Raw genomic sequence first — 24,484 nt, forward strand, 5'->3', positions numbered from 1 at the left:
AACTACTTAAAAAAGTATTCTGGGGGCAACTAGGTGGCTCAGTGCATAGAGAAAGCTCCAGCCTTGGAGTCAGGAGGACCTGAGTTCAAATCTGGCCTCAGACACTTGACACTTAACTAGCTGTATGTGACGCTGGGTAAATCACTTAACCCCAATTGCCTCACCAAAAAAAAAAAAAAAAAAGGCAAAAAAAATATTCTAAGGTATTTTGCCTGGCTATCAGTTAATTTGATGGGAAAGTGCGGGGAGGCATAGATAATATATAGACATTAGAGCCTCTTCCCATTTTCTTTTCTCTATTTTGTGTTGTTCAGTTGTTTCAGTCACGTCCAAATCTTTGTGATCCCATTTGGCAAAGATACTGGAGTGGTTTACCATTTCCTTCTCCAGCTCATTTTACAGATGAAGAAGCAGGAAAATGAGGTTAAATTATTTATCAAGCATCATACAGCTTGTAAGTGAGCTGGGATTTGAACTCAGGTCTTCCTAACTCCAGGCTCAGCACTCTGTCTACTGTGCCACCTAGCTACTTCGATTGGCACATAGAAAAGGAAAAAAGCAGCAGAGGATGATTTGCCTAGAAATGGGATGAAAATGCATCTCTTATAGTGAGGTTTTCTCCATTAGTAATCACAGTGAGCTTGAGCCTGCCTCTGTCTCTTGTCTCTCTCTCTGTCTCTCTCAAAAATTAAAATAACCTCTGCTATATTCTGATCACATTTTGCGATGTTTATAGCCCAAGTTGACTGAGAGCCCTTTTAGCCTGTGAGTGAAGCTGCACTAAGATAAAAGCAGTTAAAAACTACTCTTCTGTGATGATAAATGGTTGTTTGTTCTCTTTAATCAATATTTTAATAACTACTCGCACATTTTGGCAATTATGAATACAGATAGTGCTGTTGGTGATTATCTGAAACAGATTGCAAAGGTGATTCATTGGGATATAGTTGGCCTTTAGAGAAGTGTGATCTCTCTGCGACAAGTGTTTTCCATCACAAGCATCTGGTAGCTTGGCGAGATTCTCAAGCAGGTGTGCTGATAGCTATCAAGTGGCTATGCCACTGATGAGGATAAATTATCTGGACCTTTGCCTCTGAAGCTTCCTCCTCAAAAGAAAACTTTACTTGTCAGTAAATGCATGTAAAGACTCTAGACTGAATAAACTTACTATCTCTCTTGTGTAACTAGGAATTTTATGTGATCACAAATTTGCCTTGATTGGCCATTGGGAGAGAGCAGAGGTTTCTCTTTGCTTTGGTTTGCAGTGATACTGGTACTTCGATAGCTCTGTGAGCTACAAGGAGGAGAAGTGGACACTAGCCTACTTTTTTGCAAAAACTTCTGAGCTGTAACTAGGGCAGGAGTGATGGGAGTTTATGAGGAGGATGCTTTGGCCCAAGGTCCTCTGCATTGTTCTTCTTGCATCCCAAGGTTGCACTTGGGGATGACCACTGCCATTTCTTAACCCTTTTCTATTCCCTGGTTATTTCCCCCTATATCCACACTTTTCCTGGAAATGATTCCAAATGTGAGAGACTTCCTAGAGAATCGTTAAAGGTACAGTGCCTGCAAAAGAATCTTTTCGAGTCCAGGTGAACTCCTTCCAACCACGGCCCCATCCTGTACCACCTCCTAGCACCAGACTCATGTTTGAGGTCTCCTCTTCCCCACCCGACATATTTGGCCCAGGCAATTTTTCTGCATTAAGGACCTTTCCACTATTTTTTTGGTGTGTTCTCCTAGGGAAAATACACTCTTCTTGATCCATTCCTCATTATTTCTCCCAATAAAGACACCATCTTTGCCCTCAAAGGGAATATGATCTAATTGAACAGACAAACATATGAATTTCCCAACTTTACATCCGTGATTGAACCACTTTCCTACCCTGGAAGATCTCTTCAACTCTGTAGTCCCCTTCTCAAATTAGTGCGCTCCTTCTAGAATCTCCATTTTGAGAAAATGCCCGGACCACTCATCCTTCACCCCTATCTCAGCTCCCCTCTTTGCTCCCTCTCCCTGTTTTTCAGCTTCCTTTTATGTGTTTTCTTCCCTCATTAGAATGTAAGCCCCTTGAAGGCAGAGACTATCTTTCTTTTTGCTTGCATTTATATTCTCAGCCTGGTACATAATAAATGTTTTTTTGTTTGATTTGAACAAGTGAAAAGAATCAAATTTTTTCCAGACTTTCATGGTCTTTTTCTTAATCCCCATTCCAGACAGATTTCTGTGAATTCTATTCATACTAAACATGATTATTTACTGAATGAGTAGAACAGAAAATAAGACAGTTAAGAGGAAAACAAGAGGATACCATGTTAGTAAGACATTGCAGAGAAAGTGGCGGGGGTGGGGGGGGTCCCTGCATGATCTCAGTGCCCTCTTAAAGTAATTAATCACTTTTTCTACAGTGAGAATTCTCAGAAATAGACATAGGAAAAACATAGTCAAGAGTATTTATTCATTTAAGTCACAGTCCTAGTGATTAATGAGATTTTTTTTAAATTGGCATGTGTTTTCCTCAAGATTATCATTAGTAAATAGGAAAGATTACAGACCTTACATATTCTGGTTGCCTACATAGTAGTCTCAGGGTAGCCATGGGTTCGGTTGGTTAAACATATAATGTAGATGGATATTATTATTTTTTTATTTTGTGAGGAGGGACATTGGGGTTAAGTGATTTGCCCAGGGTCATACAGTTAGTAAGTGTCAAGTGTTTGGTCTGAGGCCGGATTTGAACTCATATCCTCTTGACTTCAGGGCCAGTGCTCTATCCCCTGTGCCACTTACCTGCCTTGATGGATATTATATTTCAAAGAATAGACTTTTTTTTGGGGGGGGGGGGGAATTGGGGTTAGGTGACTTGCCCCGGGTCACACAGCTAGTAAGTGTCAAGTGTTTGGCCTGAGGCCTGATTTGAACTCAGGTCCTCCTGACTTCAGGGCCAGTGCTCTATCCACTGTGCCACCTAGCTGCCCCCAAAGAATAGACTTTTAATTCCTTAGGTCATACCAGTTTTTATTTTGTTTAGCTTTTAGGATTTTTAAAATTATTTTCTCTTACTGGCTTTTGTTTTGTTGCTAGAGATCTGTTTATGTTATGAAAGACAGCAAAGAAAGTATAAAGAAATATGATAAACTTACAATAAGAAATTTCAATGTTTCAAAACAAAGGGCTGGTGTTTTTTTTGCGTGTGTTTTGTCTTTAAAGAGTGATTTCAGTAACAAATGGTCACATTTTCACCAGGCACTTTAAGGGACTGGGGACACAGAGACAAAAAATGAAACATTTCCCCACACAAGACGCATATATTCTAGAGAAAGAAATAACATGTACATACAAATAAGTATGGGATGGGAAGTTAGACCTGTGATTTCAGTTATATAGGGAACTCCCAGGTGAGGTTTCAGTTATCTAGGGAACTCCCAGATGAGAACAAAAACTCCCTTTACCAGTGCAGGTCAGCTTTCTTCAACTTCTAATGTTAAGAGAGTTTCACAGGGCAAGGAGAAAATGAGTGATCTGCCCAGGATTACACAGTTAGTATGTGTCATAGGCAGGATTTGAAGACTTCATGTCCATGAGGCCAACTTTTTCTTCTTTCTTCTCTGAGGCAAAGTTGAGGAGGGAATGCATGACAGGCATATGGTACAACCAAAGCAAAGACACAAAGACTGGAGATGAATTGTCATGGGTGAAGAACAACATGGAGGCTAGATTGATTATTCTACCATGTCAATGAAAGTGATTAATATATAATAAAACTTTAAAAAAAAAAAGCTAGGGGGTCAGGTTGTGTAGATTTTGAAATTGCAAATAAAGGATCTTACATTTGATTTTAGAAGTAATGGGAAGGTAGCATAGTGGATAGAGCACTAACCCTGGCGTCAGGAGGACCTGAGTTCAAATCCAGCCTCAGATACTTAGAAGCTATGTGACTCTGGGCAAGTCATTTATCCCTGATTGCCTCCAAAAAAAAAATAATAGGGAGCCATTTGAGTTTATTGAGTAGATGAGTGACATAATCAGACCTGAATTTCAAGAAAATTCCCTTTAGCTAGGCATGGTGGCACATGCCTTTAATCCAAACTGCTGGGAAGGCTGAGGCTTCTTCGGATTGCTTGAGTTCTGAGCTGCAGTAGGCTAAGTTTACAGTGTCCACACCAAGAGTGGTACAAGTCTTGTAAGTGCCCAGGTCACCAGGTTGCTGAAGGAGGGGAGAACCAGCCCCGGTTAGGGAAATGGATAAAGTTAAAGCTTCTGTACTGATCAGTTGGGGGATCAAGCTGCTGTGCTTCCATTCTGGGTAAGATGGAGAGAGCCCGTCTGAGGGGTAGGAGAGAGGGAGAGAGAGAGACAGACACAGAGAGGAGGGAAGAAGAGGGGGGTGAGCAAGAGAAGTAAGAGGGGATAAGGGAAGGAGAGAGGGGAAGAGAGGAGAGAAGAAAGAAAATCATTTAGCAGCTGTGCAGTAGATAGATTAGGCAGGGGAGAACCTGGAGGCAGAAACATCAATTAGGAGGTTATTGCAATAGTCCAGGCAAGAAGTGTTCCATGTCCTGAACTATGATGATAGTTGTGAGTTGTTGTTGTTGTTGTTATTTGTCCTTCATTCTTGAAGAGGACAATGACATCAGGAAGGCGATGCCATGACTTGCAAGTGAATTGGATTTAAGTGAGGAAGGGCTGTGCAAAGTCCCAGCCTCACTTTCTCCTCCACAGCCATCTGGGTCCTGTGACAAAATATAGGTCAGGACTATTGGAGATGGCCTGGGATGCCGTGGGAGACCTTGGCCTTTTTAAGTTGAGGTCATTCCCAAGTCTCAGTTTGACTGAGGCGATGCCCATTTAGTGATTAAGGCTAGGTAAGAAATGAGGCAATGAAGAAATGCCTCTTCTACCTGGGCAAAAAAAAAATCAATCTGAGAGGGTAAGATCCTCAGGGTTTCTGGCTAAAGTAGGAGCTGTTGCTATTTATTTTCATACTGAGCCATCTGGGCTCAAACATTGACTAGGTGGAGCTTGGGCTGGGACCTATTGTTGTCCAATCTGTGAGAGCCTGTGTGATTTGGGTTTAAGGCATGGTCCTTAAGAAAGAAATCTAGCTTACTACCTATGTGACCCTGGGCAGGTCACTTACCCGATTGCCTAGCAAAAATTAAAAAAAAAAGAAGAAGAAGAAGAAAGAAATCTAGCCTGTAACCCAAAGACAGGTTTCAGAGATCAAAAATTTACATTCCTTTGAGTAGAGCGCCCACAGGTAAGGGTATTATACCCTATATGGACAGAGGAAGAAAAAGAGGAGAGAAGAGGAGCTAAGTTGCCCAACTGGAACTGGCCAGTTGGGTCCCCAGTGGGGCAGCTCCTACTGCTTACAGGTTGTTGTTTGTTCTTTGTTCATCTGGGCCCAGTGGCAAGATGTAGATCAGGAAAACTGGAGGTGGCTTCCAGTTGTGTGAGAAGAGAGAAGGGGACATGTAAGGGATATTGGAGAGGTAGAAATGACAAGATTTGAGATCTGATTGGTTCTACGGAGTGAAGGGAGAGTGGTGAGTCAAAGACAACCCTAGGTTGTAGTTCTGTTTTACTGGAAGAATGGTACCCTGAAAGTATTAGAGCCCACATGAGGAGAAGAAAACCACAGTTTCTGTGATCTTGTACTTCTCAGTTTAACAAAAGGGATTGAGAAATTTGTCATGTGTGGATGTGGTGAAGAGAGTATTCTAGTGCCTTGCTCTTTACCATTAAAATGTTCCTTGTGTGGTGGTAACAGTTGGAACCTGCTGAGTCATCTGGAATAGGGATGCTTTTCTTGGCTGAATCAGAGGCTATGGGAAGCAAGGGTCTAGGTTGTGAGCTGTGCTTCACCCCAGCCTGGCTGTGCAGCCTGGGCAAGGTCCTTCCTCCCTCAGCCAGCAGGCTGCAGCCCAATATGACCACAAAATATTGAAAGTATTCATGTCTCTATCCTTTATATTCAGATGTTATACTCTGTGTGGCTAACAATATGTGTAGATGTTGTTGCAAAGATCCTTAGAGAAATAAATGGTCCCTGGAATTACTTTGCATTTGCTTTGCATCTATTTTGTATTCAGCAAGTATTTTAGCAGTTTCGATTGCCTGTAAGACATCTCAAACTGAAAGTCCCACTGACATCTCAAGTCCAACATATCCAAAACTAACTCACTCTCTTACCCTCAACCTCCTAACTTCCTTATTTCTGTAGGGGTCAACGCCATCCTCTCAGTCTCCTATGCTTGCAACCTCAGTGCCATCCTCAACTTCTCACTCTCTCACCTCCTGCATCCAATTTATTACCTGTCAATTTTACCTTCCTAACATCTCTTACATTTGCCCCATTTTCTTCTCTGTCATGACACCACCCCGGTGCAGGCCCTCGCTTTGAGACCAGACTTTTGCAGTAGCCTGCCGGTGGGTCTTTCTGCCTTGAGTCCCTCCCCATTCCACTCAGCTGCCAAAGTGATCTTCCTGAAGTTCCCATCTGACCCCGAGGTGCTCCCCTACTCAATGCAATCCAGTGACTCCTTATCACCTTCAGGACTTTTTGTCCTGCCACAAAACTTCGGTGACTGAGAAATAGAGTGAAATTGACAACTTGGTGCAATTCTGCCTCAGTTAAATCCAGTTCACACGCGAAGTGAAGGTCACCCTGTGATGTCATTGGTCCTCTTCAAAAACAAAGGACACACAACAACAACAATCACTTCCAGGATTAAGTATAACATCCTCTGTTTGGCATTCAAAGCTCTTCATAACCTCTCCCTACTTTTCTAGTACACATACCTACTTTTAGATCCGTGATATTGGCCTCTTTGCTGTTCCTCAAACAAGACCCTGCATTTCCAGAGTCTGGGCATTTTCACTGGCTGTTTCACACCTGGAATGTTCTCCCTCTTGTCTCTGCCTCTTGGCTTTCCTGGCTTCCTTCAAGTTACAGTTAAAATCTCACCTTTCCTGAGGATCCTTCTTCATTCTGATGTTAGAATGAGAGAAATACAAGCTCTTTTGGAGAGGGAGAGATCTCATTCTTGCTGTGTTCATGAAGAAAGACCTCAGGGAAGTTTATGAACTGTGAGAAATTTACGTCCTCTCTGTATTTTTTTTTTAGGCATTAAAAATTTCAGCAAAAACAATAACCATATGTTAAGTACCCCCTATGTGCAGAGCACTACGTTAAACACTGGATGAGATACAAAGTTTAGATGAACCATAGTCTGGTTCTTTATGTAACTTACAGTCTAGATAGAGAAGACACAAATACAAATAACTATGATATACAAAATTACATGATAAATGTTTTAGAGTGATACAAAAGGAGTCAGCTAGCATTTGTTAAGTACATACTATGTTCCAGGCACTGTGCTCAGTGCAAGAGTTATAGAAAAAGACAAAAAACAGCCCACACTCATAAGGAATTCATAGTTTAAAGGAGAAGGCAACATAAAAACAACTATGTTACAAATAAGATACATGTAAGATAAATTATGGATTTATTAAGATTAAGGAAACCCAAGGAACACTTCTTGCAGAAGATGGACTTAACTGAGTCTTGAAGGTAGCCAGAGGAGTTAGGAAGCTGAGAGGAGGAACAGTATTCTAGGGTTGGGGGACAGCTAGTGAAAATACCTAGTTAGTGAATACAGTATTGTCTATGAGGAGCTGCAAGGAGGCCAGCGTCATTGGATTATAGTTCATGGGTGGGATAAGGTATAAAATGACTGAAAAGGTAGGAAGTGGCCAGGTGATGAAGGGCTTTGAAAGCCAAAGAATTTTTATTTGATCCTGGAGGAATAGGAAGCTATTCGTTCTTATTGAATAAGGGGTTATATGGTCTGAATTGCATTTTATAAAGATCAATTTAACAGCTGAATGGAAGATAGATTATGGAAGATATTGGGGAGATACCTGAAGCAGGGAGGAGACCAAGCAGCTAGCTATTGAAATAGTCCAAACATGAGGTGATGAGGATCAGGGCCCACACTAGGATGGTGGCAATGTCAGAGGAGAGAACAGAGCATAAGGTAGAAATGACAAAATGCAATGTCTAAGAAAGAAAGTTTTTACTGAAAGTGGAGGGGAGCAGGGATAGTTTTCTAAAGGAGTTGGTATTCAAGTTGGACTTTAAAAGTTGGACAAGAATTCATCAGTATAAGGTGAGGAGACAGGACAATCCAGGTGCCAGAGTTGATGTGAGCCAAGACATAGAAGTAGTAAGGGGCAGGCCATGGTCAGATAGCCCCATTTTATTAGTGTCTTGTGCATGTAGAGAAATAGTGTTCAGGTCTTAGGATATAACTCCCACCACAGTTGGAAAGGTAAGATGGGGCCAGATTATGGAAGACCTTGGGGGCCGGTTGAAGATCTTTGAACTTTCCTTGTTAACTAGTAGAAAACCACTGAAGATTTTTGAGCTGAAGAGTGGCAGGGCCAGATCAATGCAGAAGAAAGTTCCTTCTGGCAGGGAGATGGACAGATTGGAAAAGGAAGATGGCGACACCAGGAAGACTTAATGCAGTGTGAGGATATTGCAATAATTTATGCAGGTGGTGGTAGTGAAGACCTACACAAGGAGAGTGGCAGTGTGTGAATAGAAAAAGCTAGATGCAAGAGATGTATCAGCTAGAAATGGATATGAGGAGTGAAGAAGAAAGTGTTAAAGATGACACCAGGATCTTAAAGAGGAGAATGGGTGAATGGTGGTGTTTAACAGAAATCATAGAGTCGCAAGGTGTAAGAGGTTTAGAGGGAAAGAGAATAAACTTGTTTTGGAGATGCTGAGTTGAGGTATGGGTAAGACATGTAGATGGAGAGGTCATATATGCATTGGGAGATGTTCAATTTGAATGAGATGATCATTAGGAACAAAAGAAAAAAGTGGGTACCTGAATTCTACAGCTTTCTTTTTCCATTGTGCATACCACCTTTGTAAGTAATGGCAACTGACTTCTTTCTAGCCTGTCCTAGGAATTTTTTTTTTAATTTTTTAAGTTCTAGAGGAGATCAGTTCTGACAGCAGGACCACACAGCTAGAGAAGCTAGTCTTTGCATATAGTCATTAGTCACAGCCACACATATGGTAAGGCTGCTCAAAGTTCAATAAAAACATATTAGACTTCCTTAGTGATGATAGCAACACACTCCATTCTGGCTGTACAGTTTCTAATGCTCTCTCCTTTAAAAATGACTGTGGGTATTTGTTTTCTTTTTGAAAGCAATCCCAAGTTGGCCCTGTTAATCTCTAGCATAATACGATTTTCAGCTACTTCTGACATTGCAGCAAGCATTCCCCATGGAAAAGAGGATTAGAGTATGTCTTGCTTTTGTCTTCTCCAGAAGAATTGGCTTTCTCTAATGGAGCACAGAGATATTTCTAGTACTGTCTAGAGAATTTAAACAAAAGCTGAAGAAGCTTGGAATTTCACAAGGACAAAAATGCCCTCTGCCTTTTTCATTGAAGGCCCAGGCTTTGGCCCCTGGTGGAAAAATTATATAAGTAAATAGAGCAGCCTGAGTTTATTTTTATTTTATTCTGAATGTATTTTAAATTAGTTCAATTGGTTAAACTCATGGACTTATTCTCATGGATTTATTCCTCCTAAGGACCTCAGATTTCATCTAATCCAGCCCCCCTCATTTTACAGATGAGGAACCTGAGATAAGTGAGGTTTGGTGGCTTGCCTACGGCAGCAGTCTTCAATCTTTTTTATCATGTACCCTATTGGTAAAAATTTTTTGAACATCTACCCCCCCCAATATGTATATATTAATTTATATTTATAAGTTATGTACTACATGTGCTACTCTACTAATAATTAGGTACATTATAAAACTTACACAAAAAGACATTTAAAAAGAAGGAATTAAAGGTGAAATAATATTCAATCCTTAGGAGCCACAAGAGTTTGTTGTACGGGAATGACAAAGTTAGACCTGAATCGTAGACAACTCCCTTGGGCGGTTGTGTGTAGGGTCAACTGGAGTGGGAAGAGGCTCGAGTCAGGAAAGTCAATGCTCCAGGAGGCTGGTGCAGTAATCTAGGAGAAGGTGATGAGATTCAGTATTAGAGCAGTGACTGTGTGAGTGGAGGGGAAGGGGGCAGATGCAAAAGGTATTATGGAAAGGAAAATGACAAGACTTGGCGACTGAATGGATGTGTGGGGTGAGGGCAAGTGAGGAGTGAAAGATGACACCAGGTTGTAAACCTGGGTAACTGGAAAGATGGCGGAGCTCTTGATAGTAATAGAGGAATTCTGAAGACGAGTGTGTTTAAAGGGAAAGAGAACAAAAAGATCAGCAATTATGGATCACAATTCATCAGGGTCTGCTCACCTTGTGTGACTCAGTTCAACCCAGAAAAAATAAAAAGGTGAGGTTAAAATCTCTTACTCACTAAGCAGAGTCACTAGGCAGAGTTCAGAGTCCATCCTCGAAGGGTCACTTGAAAAAGCCATAGGGTTATCTGGGAGGAAAGGGGCAGGTATGCTGTGGGGAGGGATGGCCTCTATTGCTGAGTGGCATAGTTAGTTACTGTCCTGAAGGAAACTGAGAGGCCCATAACCTGAGCAGAACAGAGAAAGTTGGGAACTTGCATAGCAGATAGAGTAATCAGAAGAGGGGCATGTTGAGGGTGGGACTGGGTTGAAAATGATCTTAGGGAGAGTGTCATGTGAATCATCTTTGTGCCCTCTGATTAATTGTTCGTCTAACCCTTAGCATCATGCCAGGACTCCCTTGGGATCATGCTATGGCCCTTATTTTGAAGAAAACTGGCCTAAGGTAGATAAACTGAAGTCCTTTGACTCAACCCAGAGCTCACTTCTACTCTACTTGCATCACAGCCAATCAGGGCTTTATTTTCCCCTTTGATTTCTACTGTATTTATTAGTTATCTTTTTAAGTTCTTCAATTCTTGGACAGATCAAGAGAAACATTTTTGAGGACTTTTCTGTGAACATTAATAGTCTTTTAATATTTTCATTTATTGTTATTTTAAAAAAACTAGACTCTTTATTTAATTGTTGTAAGGAATTCCCAGCGAGAAAATTCCCTTTACCAATTTACCTGCTTTGCAACTTAACGTCTTAAAGTGTTGCCTGGGACACTGAGAGTTAAAAGTGCCTTGCCCAGAATCATATAATCAATATGTGTCATAAACAGAGTTTGAACACAGCTCTTCCTGACTACAAAGCCTACCCTCTAGCCACTCTTTTTTCTAGTTTTTAAAATTGTACGTTTAGTTCATTAATCAGTTCTTTCCCTCTTTTGTTGATGAAAGTGTTTAGAGATATAAAATTTCCCCTAAGGACTACTTTAGCTTCATCCTACAAAGTTTGTTATATTTCCTCATTGTTGTCATTTTCTTTGATGAAATTATCTATTTGTTTCTGTGATTTGTTCTTCGACTCATCAGTTTCTTAGGAATAAGTTTATTAAGTCTCCAATTAATTGTAATTATTTCTTCAATGGTCCTTTATTAAATATAACTCTTATTTCATTGTAGTCAGCAAAGAATGTTTAGTAGTTCAGGTGTTTTGCATTTGTTTATGAGAATTCTATGCTTCAATTCATGATTTGGTTATTGTTGGGTTTTTTTGTAATATGCTACATAATGTTAATCAGTTTCCATTCTGTAATTGCCAAAGATCTATCACAACTAACTTTTCTAAAATTCTATATTTCTTATTTATTTTATTAGATTTGTCTAGGTCTCAAAGGAATACACTCCAACTATTACAACTTCATTATCTGTTTCTCCTTGTAACTTGTTTAGCTCTTCCTTTGAGTATTTAGATGCTTTGCTGCTTGAAGTATACGTATTAAGTATTGTTATTCATTGATTGTCTGTGGTACCTTTCAGCATATTGTAGTTTCCATGATTGTCTCTTTTAATCAAGTTCATTTTTGCTGTTGCCTTGTCTAAAGACATTGCTGTACCCCTGCCTTCTTGAGTTCAGCTGAAGTATGATAGATTTTGCTCTGGTCCCTTATTTTAACTTTGTGTGTGAATCTTTTTGCTTCAAGTCCCTCTGCTTTTTTAAATTGTTCAAATTACAGTAATAACTAAGTTATGTACAGTTTGTGTCATTTAAGGAGTTAGAAGATGGAGACGCTGAAACACATTGCATATGATAGAACAAGATTCAGATTTATTTCTCATGTCTGATTTTATTCCAGGCTCCAGCCATTTAGACATTAACATAAGATCATGGTTGTAGAACTTGTAGGGAATTTTGAGTACATCCTATCCAACCCTTTCATTTTACAAATGAGGAAGCTGAGGCATAAAGCAGTTAAGTGATTTTTTCCAGTATCATACAGGAAACAAACAACAGGCCAATATTAAAACTAGGACCTGGTATTCCAAACTATACCATGACGCCTTTTATCACCATTACTTTTTAAGTACCTGAGCATATATAAATATTGTTAGATGTCTATTAATAAATATTATGTGTCAATTAATTATCTATTAATATCATAGAGTCACAGATTTAAAGCTGCAAGGCACTTCAGAGGTCATCTAGTCATCCCCTTGTCTTACAAGAAGAGTTCCAAGAAACTGAGGTCCAAAGGGACTGACTTGCTCTTACAATATATAATGTGTGACAGAGTTGAGATTCAAACCCAGATCCTATAATTCCAAATGCAGCAGCACTCTTCCCCCTAAGATTATGCTGCTTCTAAGTGAGTTTCATTCTCCATTAAGGACTGGAAATTTGAACTTCCTGCATTAAGAATGAAAATTGATGTTCACTCTTGAGTCACAGTTTCAGTTTGCTCACTCAGATGCACCTAGCAATGTTACTTATCTTTGAGTATATACCACACCTACGCAACTAACCTTGCTTAACGAAGTATAGCTTTGAGTCTATTTTAAATAAACCCTCCTGTGTACGTATTATAGCTAAGATTCAAACTTTGACAAATGTCAGCATTAACCGCTGCAGTCATTAGCTAGTGACCTGTCACATGTTTCAGAAGATAGCCATTTCATATTTAGCCAGCTAATTTTGACAGGAGCTTTTGCGTAATATTAACATGTTTCATGTTCAGTATAGATCTTTTCTCTGTATTGTTTTAACTCAAGCTCATTTATGAATTTAATTTGAATAGTAAAGATTCCCAGCCAATTATATACTTTAGCAACAATAGTAATAATCAATTACAAAGAGCAATCAGTTATTTTTTTCACCTGCACAATAATCTAACACACATTAAACATAAAAGAACAGTGGTAGGAAAGTGAATTGTCCCAGGACCATTCTTGTATCTGAACTCCAATCAGAGTGGTGGTGGTGGTGGTGGTGGTGGTGGTGGTGATGACGATGATGATGATGATGATGATGATGATGTAGATGGGAGGCAATATTACGTAGTGGTTAGAGTGAGGAAAGTGAGTGCCTGTGAATGAAGAATTGTAGGTTCAGGTCTTACCTCTGACAAATACTGATTCTGTGACCTGTGGTAAGTCATTTAACCTCTTAAGTATCTTAGGCAACTTTTAAAAGAAGTGAAATAGAAGGGAGGGAAGGGAATAAATGTTTATTAAGTCCCTACTATGTGCCAAGCACAGTGCTAAATGCTTTACAAGTATCTAATTTGAAATTTACCACAACCCTGTGAGATAGGTGTTATTAAGATCCCCATTTTACAGTCAAGGAACCTGAGGCAGACAGATTAAGTGACTTGCCCATGGTCACACAGCTCGTAAGTGTCTGGAGCTGGATTTGAACTCAGGTCTTTTTGAGTATAGGCCCAAGCACTTAATCCACTGTCACCATTTAGCCTCCGTTATAAGATTATCAGTTGTAGAACTATTGCCTATCTGTATTGTATCAGGAGTGCCCCACACCCAAGCAATCACAGATTCATTTCAAAATAATAACTCAAATTGACATGGCATGGTAAGTTTTACGACATCCTTTATATAACATAATTACCTCATTTGAGGCTCAGAACAACTTTATGAGGTCATTATTATTATTATTCCCGTCTTGTAGATAAGGAAGCTGAGATTTGGAGAGGTTCAGTGATTTGCCCAGTATCACAGAGCTAATACATGTTGAGAGGGTATTTGAACACCAATCTTCCTGACACCCAATCCAGCAGCCTATTGTGCCAGGCTGTCATTCTCTCTGCCTTAATGCTTTACAGTATAGAAATATGTGATATATGTATGTATATTCCTTTACCTAATTAATAGCCCCATCCAGTTGTATCCAAAAAAATTCAAACACAAATATGGGACTAGGAAGATATAGTTTAACAATAGTTTATGTGAAAAGGGTGGGAAGTTCTGGTGTATTGCAAGTTCATTATAAGTCCATAGTATGACATGGCAATCCTCCAAAATAAATTCTTTCTTAGGCTGTATGAGTGGCGATACAGTGTATAGAATGAGGAAGGTAATGGTTCCCTAGTAGTCTTTCTTAGTCAGACCATCTCTGGAATATTCTGTTTAATTCTTGACCATACATTTTAAGAAAGACTGACAAGCTGGAGCCATGTTCAGATGAGTGCTATCAAGATAGAAATCAGATTTTAAGTCATGCCATACAAGGACTTAAAAAAGAGCCTAGAGAACAAAAGATTTAGAGGGATATATAACTTCTCTACCTTCAGATACCTGAAGGCTTGTCTTATGGATCTACGGTCAGTGGGTAAAAATAAAATGGGGGGTGAATGACAATTAAAACTCTTTAAAAAATGGAGTGGTCTGCTTCAGAATGTAGTGAGCACCCTAACATTGGAAGTGTTTAAGCAGAGGCTGGGTGGCCAGTTTGAGGGAATTAGAGGGAATTCAGGTAGGAGATGTACTACACACAGTCTAACCCAACTCTGTTTCTACAATTCTCTGTTCTTTCTGAACAATTCCGTTCTATTACCACTTCTCACTATTTCCATACCTGCATTGTACATATTTCTTGTTTTCCTGGTTCTATATCTTTGCTCCCAAATCTCTTATCTATCTCCCTGCCCTGTCTTTCCACTACTTGGCAATATCCTTTTCCCCTCATCTCTCTAAAAATTTTACCAGCTAGCTTAAATCTCATCTCTTCCTTGAAACCTCCTTTAGTCACCATAACCAAAAGTGATCTCTCCATCCTCTGAATAGAACTTGCTGTCCATATTGCTCATTTTTATCAGTGCTAGATCATGGACAGTCACAGAGAAAGGAAGGTCATGAGGGGCTGGGTTGTATTACATGAGCTGGGTCATCAGGACAAAAGGCCCAGACCAATGGTCAGAGTGGGAGATGGCTATGATGAATTCTGAGAGTGAAACCAAGATTGGAATCTAGGAGTCACAAGGCCAGGTTTTGAATCATAGTGGACAGAAAAAGTCAGAGTCCAAGAAGAAATGGGCAGAAAAATAACCTGAATTTCCAGGCAATGGATTGGGGTTTGAGGTTAAATCTGAGCACAAAGAAACAGGTAGGTAACAGAGTGCATATAGAAGTTCAAAATAGTGTCTCAGATTTGCAACAGACAGCAAGCTACCCAGATTTAGGTTATGACTATCGATTCCAGAACAGAGGCTGCCTTCCATCTTCCCTGGTCAAAAGTATTCTTCCTGGTGTCATAGTGTGTATGATACCCATCAGAGTATGACAGGGTTTTTTGTTTTGTTTTATTATGTAGCAGATGATAATTGTAACAGGGGTCTCCTCCTTTTGGGAAATGCTCAAAGTTCTAACAATTTTGTCACTTCACCTCAGTTTCCTCATCTGAACCTGCCAGCATTTATCTCTATATCTAGCCTCCAGTTCATTAGATTATAAGGTCCTTAAGAGCAGAGACCATCTTTTGCCTCTCTTTGTATCCATATTGCTTAGCACAGTGTCGAGCACAAATACAGGTGCTTAAGAAAATGGCTCTGATTTTTTTTTCTGGTTGCCATCTACATGAATCATTGGAGTACAGCTCTTTACTATTTGAAGTCACTTTGCTAGCCTCAGATTCCACCATGCTCACTTTGCATTTCCTTCCATTGTCCACATAAGGACAAAAATTTGAAGTTCTTAGTCGTGACCTCAGAAAATCCTAACTTTTCTACTGTCTTCTGTGTTCCTCAAAGCATTTTCTATTCTTTCTATCCTTTGTCTGAGCTATTAGGGGATATTTTCCCTCTACCTTGTTCTTCAGACCAGCCATGCTTTGGTCTGCCATATATATTTTAATCTTCTCTTTTCCTTTTAATTCTGTGGCCCCCTTTTTTTTTTTTTGGTTCCAGTCTGTTGCTTTCTACTGACCCTCTCAATATTGTCTGTGCAACCTCTGAAAATTATATTTTGTAGTGAAACTAGGTCTTATTTATCTTTACATAAGCACTCTATCTTTTTTTTTAATATATACAATTCAGATTTGTATTGCTTTTAGGATTACAGGTTTAGAGCTAGAAGAGATCTTTTTTTAAGAAAAATATATTAATTAATTTATTTTTAGTTTTTAACATTCACTTCCATAAGATTTTGAGTTCCAAATTTTCTTCTCCTCTCATCCCTACCCCCACCCCAAGATGGCATGCATTCTGAATACCCCTTCCCCTGATTTGCCCTCCCTTCTGTCTCCCCCTGCCTTCTCTTATCCCCTTCCCCTTCTATTTTCCTGTAGGGCAGGATAGATTTCTATACCCCATTGCCTGTATATCTTATTTCCTAGTTATAAGCACTCTGTCTTGAACCTAAGGATAGGGACTGAACCTATGATTTCATTGGGAACCCCTAGATGAGGAAAGCCCCTCTATGTGAGCAGATCAGCTCTTTCTGTGCTATCTTAGAGAGTTATCTAGACTCTAGAGCACTGAGAGATTAAATAATCTGTCCAGGGCCACAAAATCAATATGTGAACCCAGGTCTTCTCACCTCTAAGGCCAGTTCTCCCCTTCAACATAGTACTTGTCACCTAGTAGATATATAGTAAGCATTTGTTGACTGACTGAATGAATGAATCTGAAGAAGCAATCCATCCTTTTCACATTCCATTGCTTAGGTTTATAGATCCATCTGTAGTAGACCCTTGTACAGGAATCATTTTTGCATTTATTTAAAACTTATATTTACATTGAAATACCAATAACTCTAATTGATAAAAGAGAAACACATGTCACATATTTCATAAATCTTCAAATGCATTTTTATCATTTTATTTTTTAATTGTGAACTTGACAGTTTTCACAGCCTGAACCACCCAAAGAAAAAGAGCAGAAAAAAAGGATTGCATTAGAATCTGTGAACTTCTATTAGAATAGTTTGTCTTAAATGTCTATGTTAAATTTAACATATTCATCACAAAATTGTTGAGAAAATTTGTTTCTGTCTTATTCTGAACCTTTCTGCAAGAAGATTTATCAGAGACAAAATTATCACTGTTATTTCCTCTGGAGACAAACGCATCAAAGCACACACGTTTTCTACCCCCTTGAAGGAGGAACCTAGACATTTATAAGTAGACCATTTGGCTCCAATTACCTCACATTTAAAAGAGTTCAGATAGATACTATATTATCTCACCTAAAATCTAATCAGCATTTCTATTTTCCCATGGGTTTTGTCACTCTCAGAGTCATCAAACAGTTCTTGTTAAAGTGCTATTAAAATAACTCATCTTCCTTTGAGATAGATGAGACCATTGTGCAATGCAGTTTATGAGTCTTAAGCTGTATAGAGGCCTGATGAAAAGATGCTTAGGAAAATTCAGTAGCTGTGAAATCCAACTATTTGTATGATATTTTATACAAGTATACTTCACTCGAGGCAGTAGATGTGCTCTGAAAAGCATAATGGAGCTCAAATCATATTTTCCCATTGACTTATCATTTCTGAGATGCCACTTTGACAGCCTCTCTCAGTTAATGAACTGTAAAACATAAGTGCTCAGAGGTATTTTTCAATTTAAAGGATTCCACTAGTGAATCCTTTGATAGAAAGAAGAATCCCCTGGTAATAATACTTCCTAATCTATCAGCTTTGAGGGTTTGAGTTTTGGGGCATTATGTTTTCTTTTCCATTATAGCTCCATTGCATAATTGTAAATATGCGCATTTAGTAAGTAACGCTGGGAGGCAGCCTGGTCTGAGTCATCACCAGAGAGCGGTCCTGGGAGCCGATTCAAATTCTGCCTTTGACCCAGATTGACTATGTGATCTTAGACAAGTTACTCAAGCTCCCAGTGACCCAGGCAACTCTCCGACTGTAAATCACAAACGTGGTGCCCCTCACTAATGATGGAGGCATTTCCGCAATGGGAGTTCCCTAGATGATGAAGATCATGGATCTCAAACAACAGCGTAGTTCAGTTTTTCTTGAATTTTGGATAGGGATGGGCAAGTCCAGATGCAACTGGATTTGTGATGGGCTCCACCATCATTATTAGGAAAGATTTAAATCACCTATTTCTAAAGTGGATATAATAATACAACTTAATAATATGCAGTTTACAAAAGATCTCAGGTAACTTGGAGGTATCATTCATAGTATAATAATAAACTTCTAAGTTTTGAGTAGTACTTTATATATCTTGAGGCATCCAGTTGGCTCAGTGGATAGATTTACCTGGCCTGTAATCAGGAAGACCTGAATTCAAATCTGACATTACACGTTTACTAGCTATGTGACCCTGGGCAAGTCACTTAATTCTGTTTGCCTTCATCTACTGGAAAAGAAATGGCAAACTACTCCAGTACCCTTGTCTAGAAAATTTCACAGACAGTATTGGTGTGCTGTGGTCCACAGATTCACAAAGAGTCAGACACGATTTAACAACAATTTATATACTTTTCATATTGAAGAGGGGCAACTAGGTGGTGCAGTGGATAGAGCCCCAGACCAGAAGTCAGGAAAATATGAGTCCAAAGCTGGCCTCAAACATTCACTAGCTGTGTGATCCTGGGCAAGTCACGTAATCCTCCTTGCCTCGGTTTCCTCATCTGTAAAATGAGCTGAAAAAGGAAATGACAAACCATTCCAGTGTCTTTGCCAAGAAAATTCAAAATGGGATCATAAAGAGTCAGACGCTCCTGAACAACAACAACATATTGAGAAAGGTAATACAAGTATTAATACTCCCATTTTACAGGTGACAAAACTTAGGCTGAGAGAGGTTAAGTGATCTACCGTAATCCTGGAGCTAGTAAGTAGCAGAGCATGTGCTCAAACTCAAGTCTTTTGACTTCAGCAAGACCAATGCTCCCCCCATTACAGCAGGACTGCTAAGTAGACAACTAATTGAGTGTTCCTAAAGTAAAAAAAACTGGAAAACATCCCTGTTTCTTCTTTTCTATTGTTCACCTAGTTTGGACATGGTCACAAGATGCTATGTTCTTTTGTTTATGTGTCTTTGCCAGGAATGAAACAATTCTTTAAGAAGGAAAACCCCTCTTCAAGCTTTCAAGATTCTTTGATAACAAATCTGGGCAGATAAGTCCTTTTACCCTTTAGGGGTATGGGACTCACCGAAACCAAAAGAACTATAGTAGGATTTCTCCAAAATTTCCTGTCATCATTTGCCATTAACTAAAGATGACTGTGGGTGTGTTTTTCGTTTTTTAAGTAGCTCTTATCAAACCACACCTAGGCACTAAGACTTAGGGGCACAACTGTCCCTAACAAAAAGCAACATTATTGAAGATTAGACCAGAACACCAACCTTCAGGGCCCCCAATATCCGACAAAAGAGCAGGAACTTCACAGGCATGGATCATCTTAGCCTCCTTGGGCAAGAGAGAGGTATAATAATCTCCATTTACTAGAGGCTGAGATTGGGATAAGACTTTTTTTTTTTAAGGAAGGGGATTTGAAGTCATTGGTTTCCAGGTCCATTCTTCATATGTGACCATCAACAGGTGTTATTCACGAGGACAAACCCCAAAATCTGAAATAGTTTTAGAAAGAAATTTGTTAGGTTATTTGGGAGAGAGAGAGATGGAAAAAAGAGATGGCTCCCTTTTCAATTCTTTATGAGGTTATATTATATAGAGTTTAGAAAAGGGCATAAGGGCTTTTGCCTGACTGGCCTCAAGTAAGTAATAGATAGTCTCCAAAAGAAGGGCAGTTTGAGATCTATATCAGCAGGTAAGTCGATCTCTTTTGGGAAACCCAAAACACAAACTTTGGGTGGACCCAAAACAAGTACTGGCTGGGATCTAAGCATTCCTTAAAACCATCTGAATTCCCTAGAACATTTCTGGATGAAGCCTGACCTCTATGGTAAGCTTTTTGGATTAGATAATTTTTTTAGACACATAAAGCTAGGTTCAAATAATATTAATAAATGAAAAATAATAATCCACACAGACATTCTGAGGATTGCAAACACTCCCCCCACCCCTTACCCACCTACGCAGTGGTCTTATGTTAGCAGTCTCAGAAAAGTACGTTACAAGATTGACATGAGTAGCAACCACATAATGCCTTTGGGGGATGGACTTTCCAAGGCAAGGCATAATCACTTAGTAGAGAGACACTGGTAGCAGGGGGTGGCTAGGCAATAACAGGTAGCAGAGCATTTTGAAGATAACATAAAGCAAAATGGGCAATAGAAATGTAGGTATCTCTGGATACTCATAGTAAAGGTTCAAGTTATTGAGACATCAGTACAGCACTAAGTGCAATGCCCAGCACATAGTATGCACTTAATAAATGCTTATTTTCCAATCAGCTGAGTCAGCCCTATTAAATCTCATGTTGTATGTATAGCATTATAACTGCTAGAGATACCATGCATTTGCACAGTGGTTTTAACTTTTCAATGTAGAAATCACAGAGACATTAGATATTGTCATCTATTACCTATTTCATATTCAAAATAGCCTTATGAGCAGACAAGGCGATTTTCCCCCCATGTGCAGAAAACTACTAACAGGCCTAAGCTAATAGAGACATGAATCTAGAGCCCAGGTCCCCTGGGTCCCTACCCCCATCTCTGGTCTACACCATTAAGTTTTATAGCTATATCACCAAAAAGCATGAGTTTCTTTGTGTTTCTCTTTTGCTTTCCTCTCCCAAGTCCAAATTGAACAAGTCTGTTCAAGTTTGCCCTCCAGCTCAACTTTACAACAAAGTTATAAACATATAAAGATGAGGCTTAGAACTGAAAGATCAGTAGAACCTGACATAAGGCCTGCTCACCAACAGATTTATCAATGGCCAATTAGAAATTTAGTAAATAAATCTTTCTTGGCCTTCATATTTGTTCTGAAAATTTCATAAAAAATTCAGAGGACTTCTAATTAAATACAAATTGTTATCCTGACTTTTAAAAAAATCTATCAGATCTGTAGCCCCACTCTTTTCTAACCATATCTTTTAGGAAAACTGGAGGAACACTAGAAACAAAAATTATATAAGCTACATGAACGACCAAATTACTTTTAATTTGGATTCATTTGGCGTATACTTGGCTTGGGCACACAAATGGTTTGCCCTGATCCATGTATCATTTAAAGTAATTTATTTTTGTTCACTTTTCAAATGACTACAGTATGTAAAAATACTAATAACTCATATTTATATAGCCTTTAAAAGTTTACAAAGCTCTTGCATCTCTTTAGTCTTCAACAAACATTTATTTAGTACCTACTGTGTACAAAATTGAGGTAATTAAAGTAGATAGAGCACTGGCTTTGGAGTTAGAATGATCCTAATTCAAGTCTATACTAGCTCTGACTCATATTGGTTGTGTGACTATGGGGAAATCACTCAGTGTCTCAGTGCCACAGTTACCCCTCTAAGACCACAAAAGACAGATGAGTTAGAACTGGAGAGACTTGTCATGTGTTAGCTATAATAATCAGCAAAAATAATAATAAATAACTGACATTTTAATAGTGCCTACTATGTGCCAGGCACATAGTAGCAAGTCTATGCACTTTACAGTTGTTATCTTATTTGATCTTTATAAAAACACAGGGAGATAGGTGCTATTATTATCCCCATTTTACAGATGAAGACGCTGAGGCAAATGGCTAAATACTTGCCCTAGGCCACATAGCTAGGAAGTATCTGAGGCCAAATTTGAACTCAGGTCTTCCTGACTCCAGGTCTGGCACTCTATCCACTGCATCACATAGGTGCCAGCATTTATATAAGGCTTTAAGGTTTATAAAGAGCTTTCTATATGTTAATTGGATGAGATAGCACATTATGTCCTAAAGTAGAAATTATTGGAGATTAGTGGCTACTCTTTATTTTAGCATAACTCAATATTTTCTTAAAGGCACCACATGGGGCAGCCATCCGTAGTGTCAAAACTGAGGTGTGTTTGATTGTCAGGGCACATGCCAAGTTGACTCACTAGTGTGGAGTCCTGGGAACTGCTCAACATTTGTTTAATAATTCTGTGGAATAGGACCGGCCCTTGACAAAGATTCTAATTCGGTAGAATTTGTCTTTGGTACCTCTCAATACCTCATTCAAACCCTTTCCTCCTCCTTGATGTTCTTCCTCCTATCTCAAGTACTCGATGCTCTGTCATCTCCTCTGCAAAATCCCCATCAGACCTTGTTCCCTGTTCCCTTCTTTCCTTCTCTCTAAGGTGATGAATCCATACCAATTTAAAATGTTGCCCCTCCGATGGATCTTTTAACAGTTATCAAATCCAAGGGTGAAGCAGATTGAAATCTTGATTGTGAAATTTCAGGGACCAACCAAAGAATGTGAGATTGAGGCAGGACTTTTGTGGCACCTCTGAAATCATACCATATAGAAAATTATTTACTCAGTGTAAGGATAAGGAACGAAGAAATATTTACTCTTCAGGTAATAGCCAACTTCTCTGAACCATGAAATAGACCGCATGAAAATCCTGGATGTTAGCTGTATAGTCCTATAGTTGAGTATTGATGCGATGCTGAAGATGACACATATATATTTATATATGTGTAAACAGGTGCCATGAAGGGCTCTTAGTATTAGAGATATGTATTTTAGGGAGAAGAAATCAATTTGAGACATTTACTAAGTACTATATACAGGACAGACAGAGTCTGACATAGTAGATAGAGACCTAGATATAATGTCAGGACTGACCACATGGTTCAAATCCTACTTCTGACAATGACTAACTATATGACCCTGAACAAGTCATTTATCCTTTGCATAACTCAGCGGACTTTCTGGTACTACTCTCCTAAGTCATATAGAGCACCCATAAGTCTGCTTTAGTGGAATGAGTGTTCATGCACTGGGAGTTCCCCCCTGCTGATAAAATCATAGATCCTTTGCATTAGATGTTTCTCTGGTTCAACCCACTCCCCAGTGGTAATGAGGGAACTCGCTATTTCATGAAGCAGCCAATTCCATTTTTGAGCAGCTCTAATGGCTAGACAGTTCTTCCTTGTGTTGAATTATAACTTGCTTTTTGTTACTGCTATACAATTGTTCTATTTCTGCCCTCTAGAACAACACAGAATAAGTCCAATTTATCTTCCACACTGTAACTTTTTGGAGACAACTATCATCAACCCTGCCACACCCCCCAAAAATCCTTCTCTAAACATAATGTCCTCACTCTCTTCAGTAACATCATTACACCAAAAGCATCATCAGCTGTTACTCTCAGAAAACGCGTGGTTACTGTAAGTCCACATCACTGGAAATGGATAGCTATACCTTCTTTTACCTTTGTGACACACTTTTTTGAAAGAGATACAAGAAGCAGTCAAGAGTTTGAAGAATTCAAAATAAGTGCCCATTTTCCTAAGGGGAGCAACTGTGCCATGGGGTTTCAGGCTGCTGTTGGATATTTTATGTCATTTTCTACAATCTGTTGTTTGGTGCTTTCTATAAGCTATACCAGGACAAGGTGAAAATGTTCCTGGTACAAATGTCACCCATGTTTGACTGCTCCTCTGTTAGAGGGGGTAAAAATGGTGTCAGATACCACAAGCTTCTTGTGGCCAATTTCTTAAAAGATCTTGGATGATGCAACAAAATGCCTGAGTAAAAATTTGTAAAGTTTTTCTTTTTGAGAAGTTTCTTTTTCCTTTCTCTCCACTAGATATAGCAAATGGTACCAGTTCAGGGGGGTACCGCCCACCTCCCCGAACAAGAGAAGTCATCATCAACGGCCAGACGGTGAAACTGAAATATTGTTTCACGTGCAAGATTTTTCGTCCTCCTCGTGCCTCTCATTGCAGCCTTTGTGATAACTGTGTAGGTGAGTAGAAAGAGAAACTCTGTGTGTGTGTGTGTGTGTGTGTTTTCAGTATGTAGAATGCTTATGTGCAGATATTTGTCAAAAGGAGAGCTGTTTTCCCATGAACAGATACTGCACGAAAAGGAGCTAGCTATAGCCACTTCTCTTAGATACTTCTAGAGTGTAAAACCCAAATGGAATTTAGTCTTCGAACAAAGGTAGCCTCTTGTCATTGATCCCAATTCCCTAAGCCTGAGGTCCTTAGGCTTTTTCTTTAGTCATCACTCTGTCTTTGCTTGCCTTTCTCTTTCTCAATCCCTCCCTCC

General features: G+C 39.3%; 1 protein-coding gene across 4 annotated transcripts in view; it reads left to right on the top strand.

The window, feature by feature from the left end:
* Window positions 1–24,484, top strand: part of LOC114031455 (probable palmitoyltransferase ZDHHC14) — a 326,338-nt gene that overhangs the window by 214,222 nt on the left and 87,632 nt on the right. For all 4 annotated transcript variants that reach the window (XM_027846515.1, XM_027846517.1, XM_027846516.1 and 1 more), the window contains exon 3: window positions 24,021–24,179. In XM_027846515.1, coding sequence (XP_027702316.1) covers window positions 24,021–24,179 — 159 coding nt within the window. The remainder of the gene's footprint in view (window positions 1–24,020; window positions 24,180–24,484) is intronic.

Source organism: Vombatus ursinus, unplaced genomic scaffold (assembly GCF_900497805.2).
Source record: "Vombatus ursinus unplaced genomic scaffold, bare-nosed wombat genome assembly UNPS02015175.1, whole genome shotgun sequence".
NCBI classification, from domain to species: domain Eukaryota; kingdom Metazoa; phylum Chordata; class Mammalia; order Diprotodontia; family Vombatidae; genus Vombatus; species Vombatus ursinus.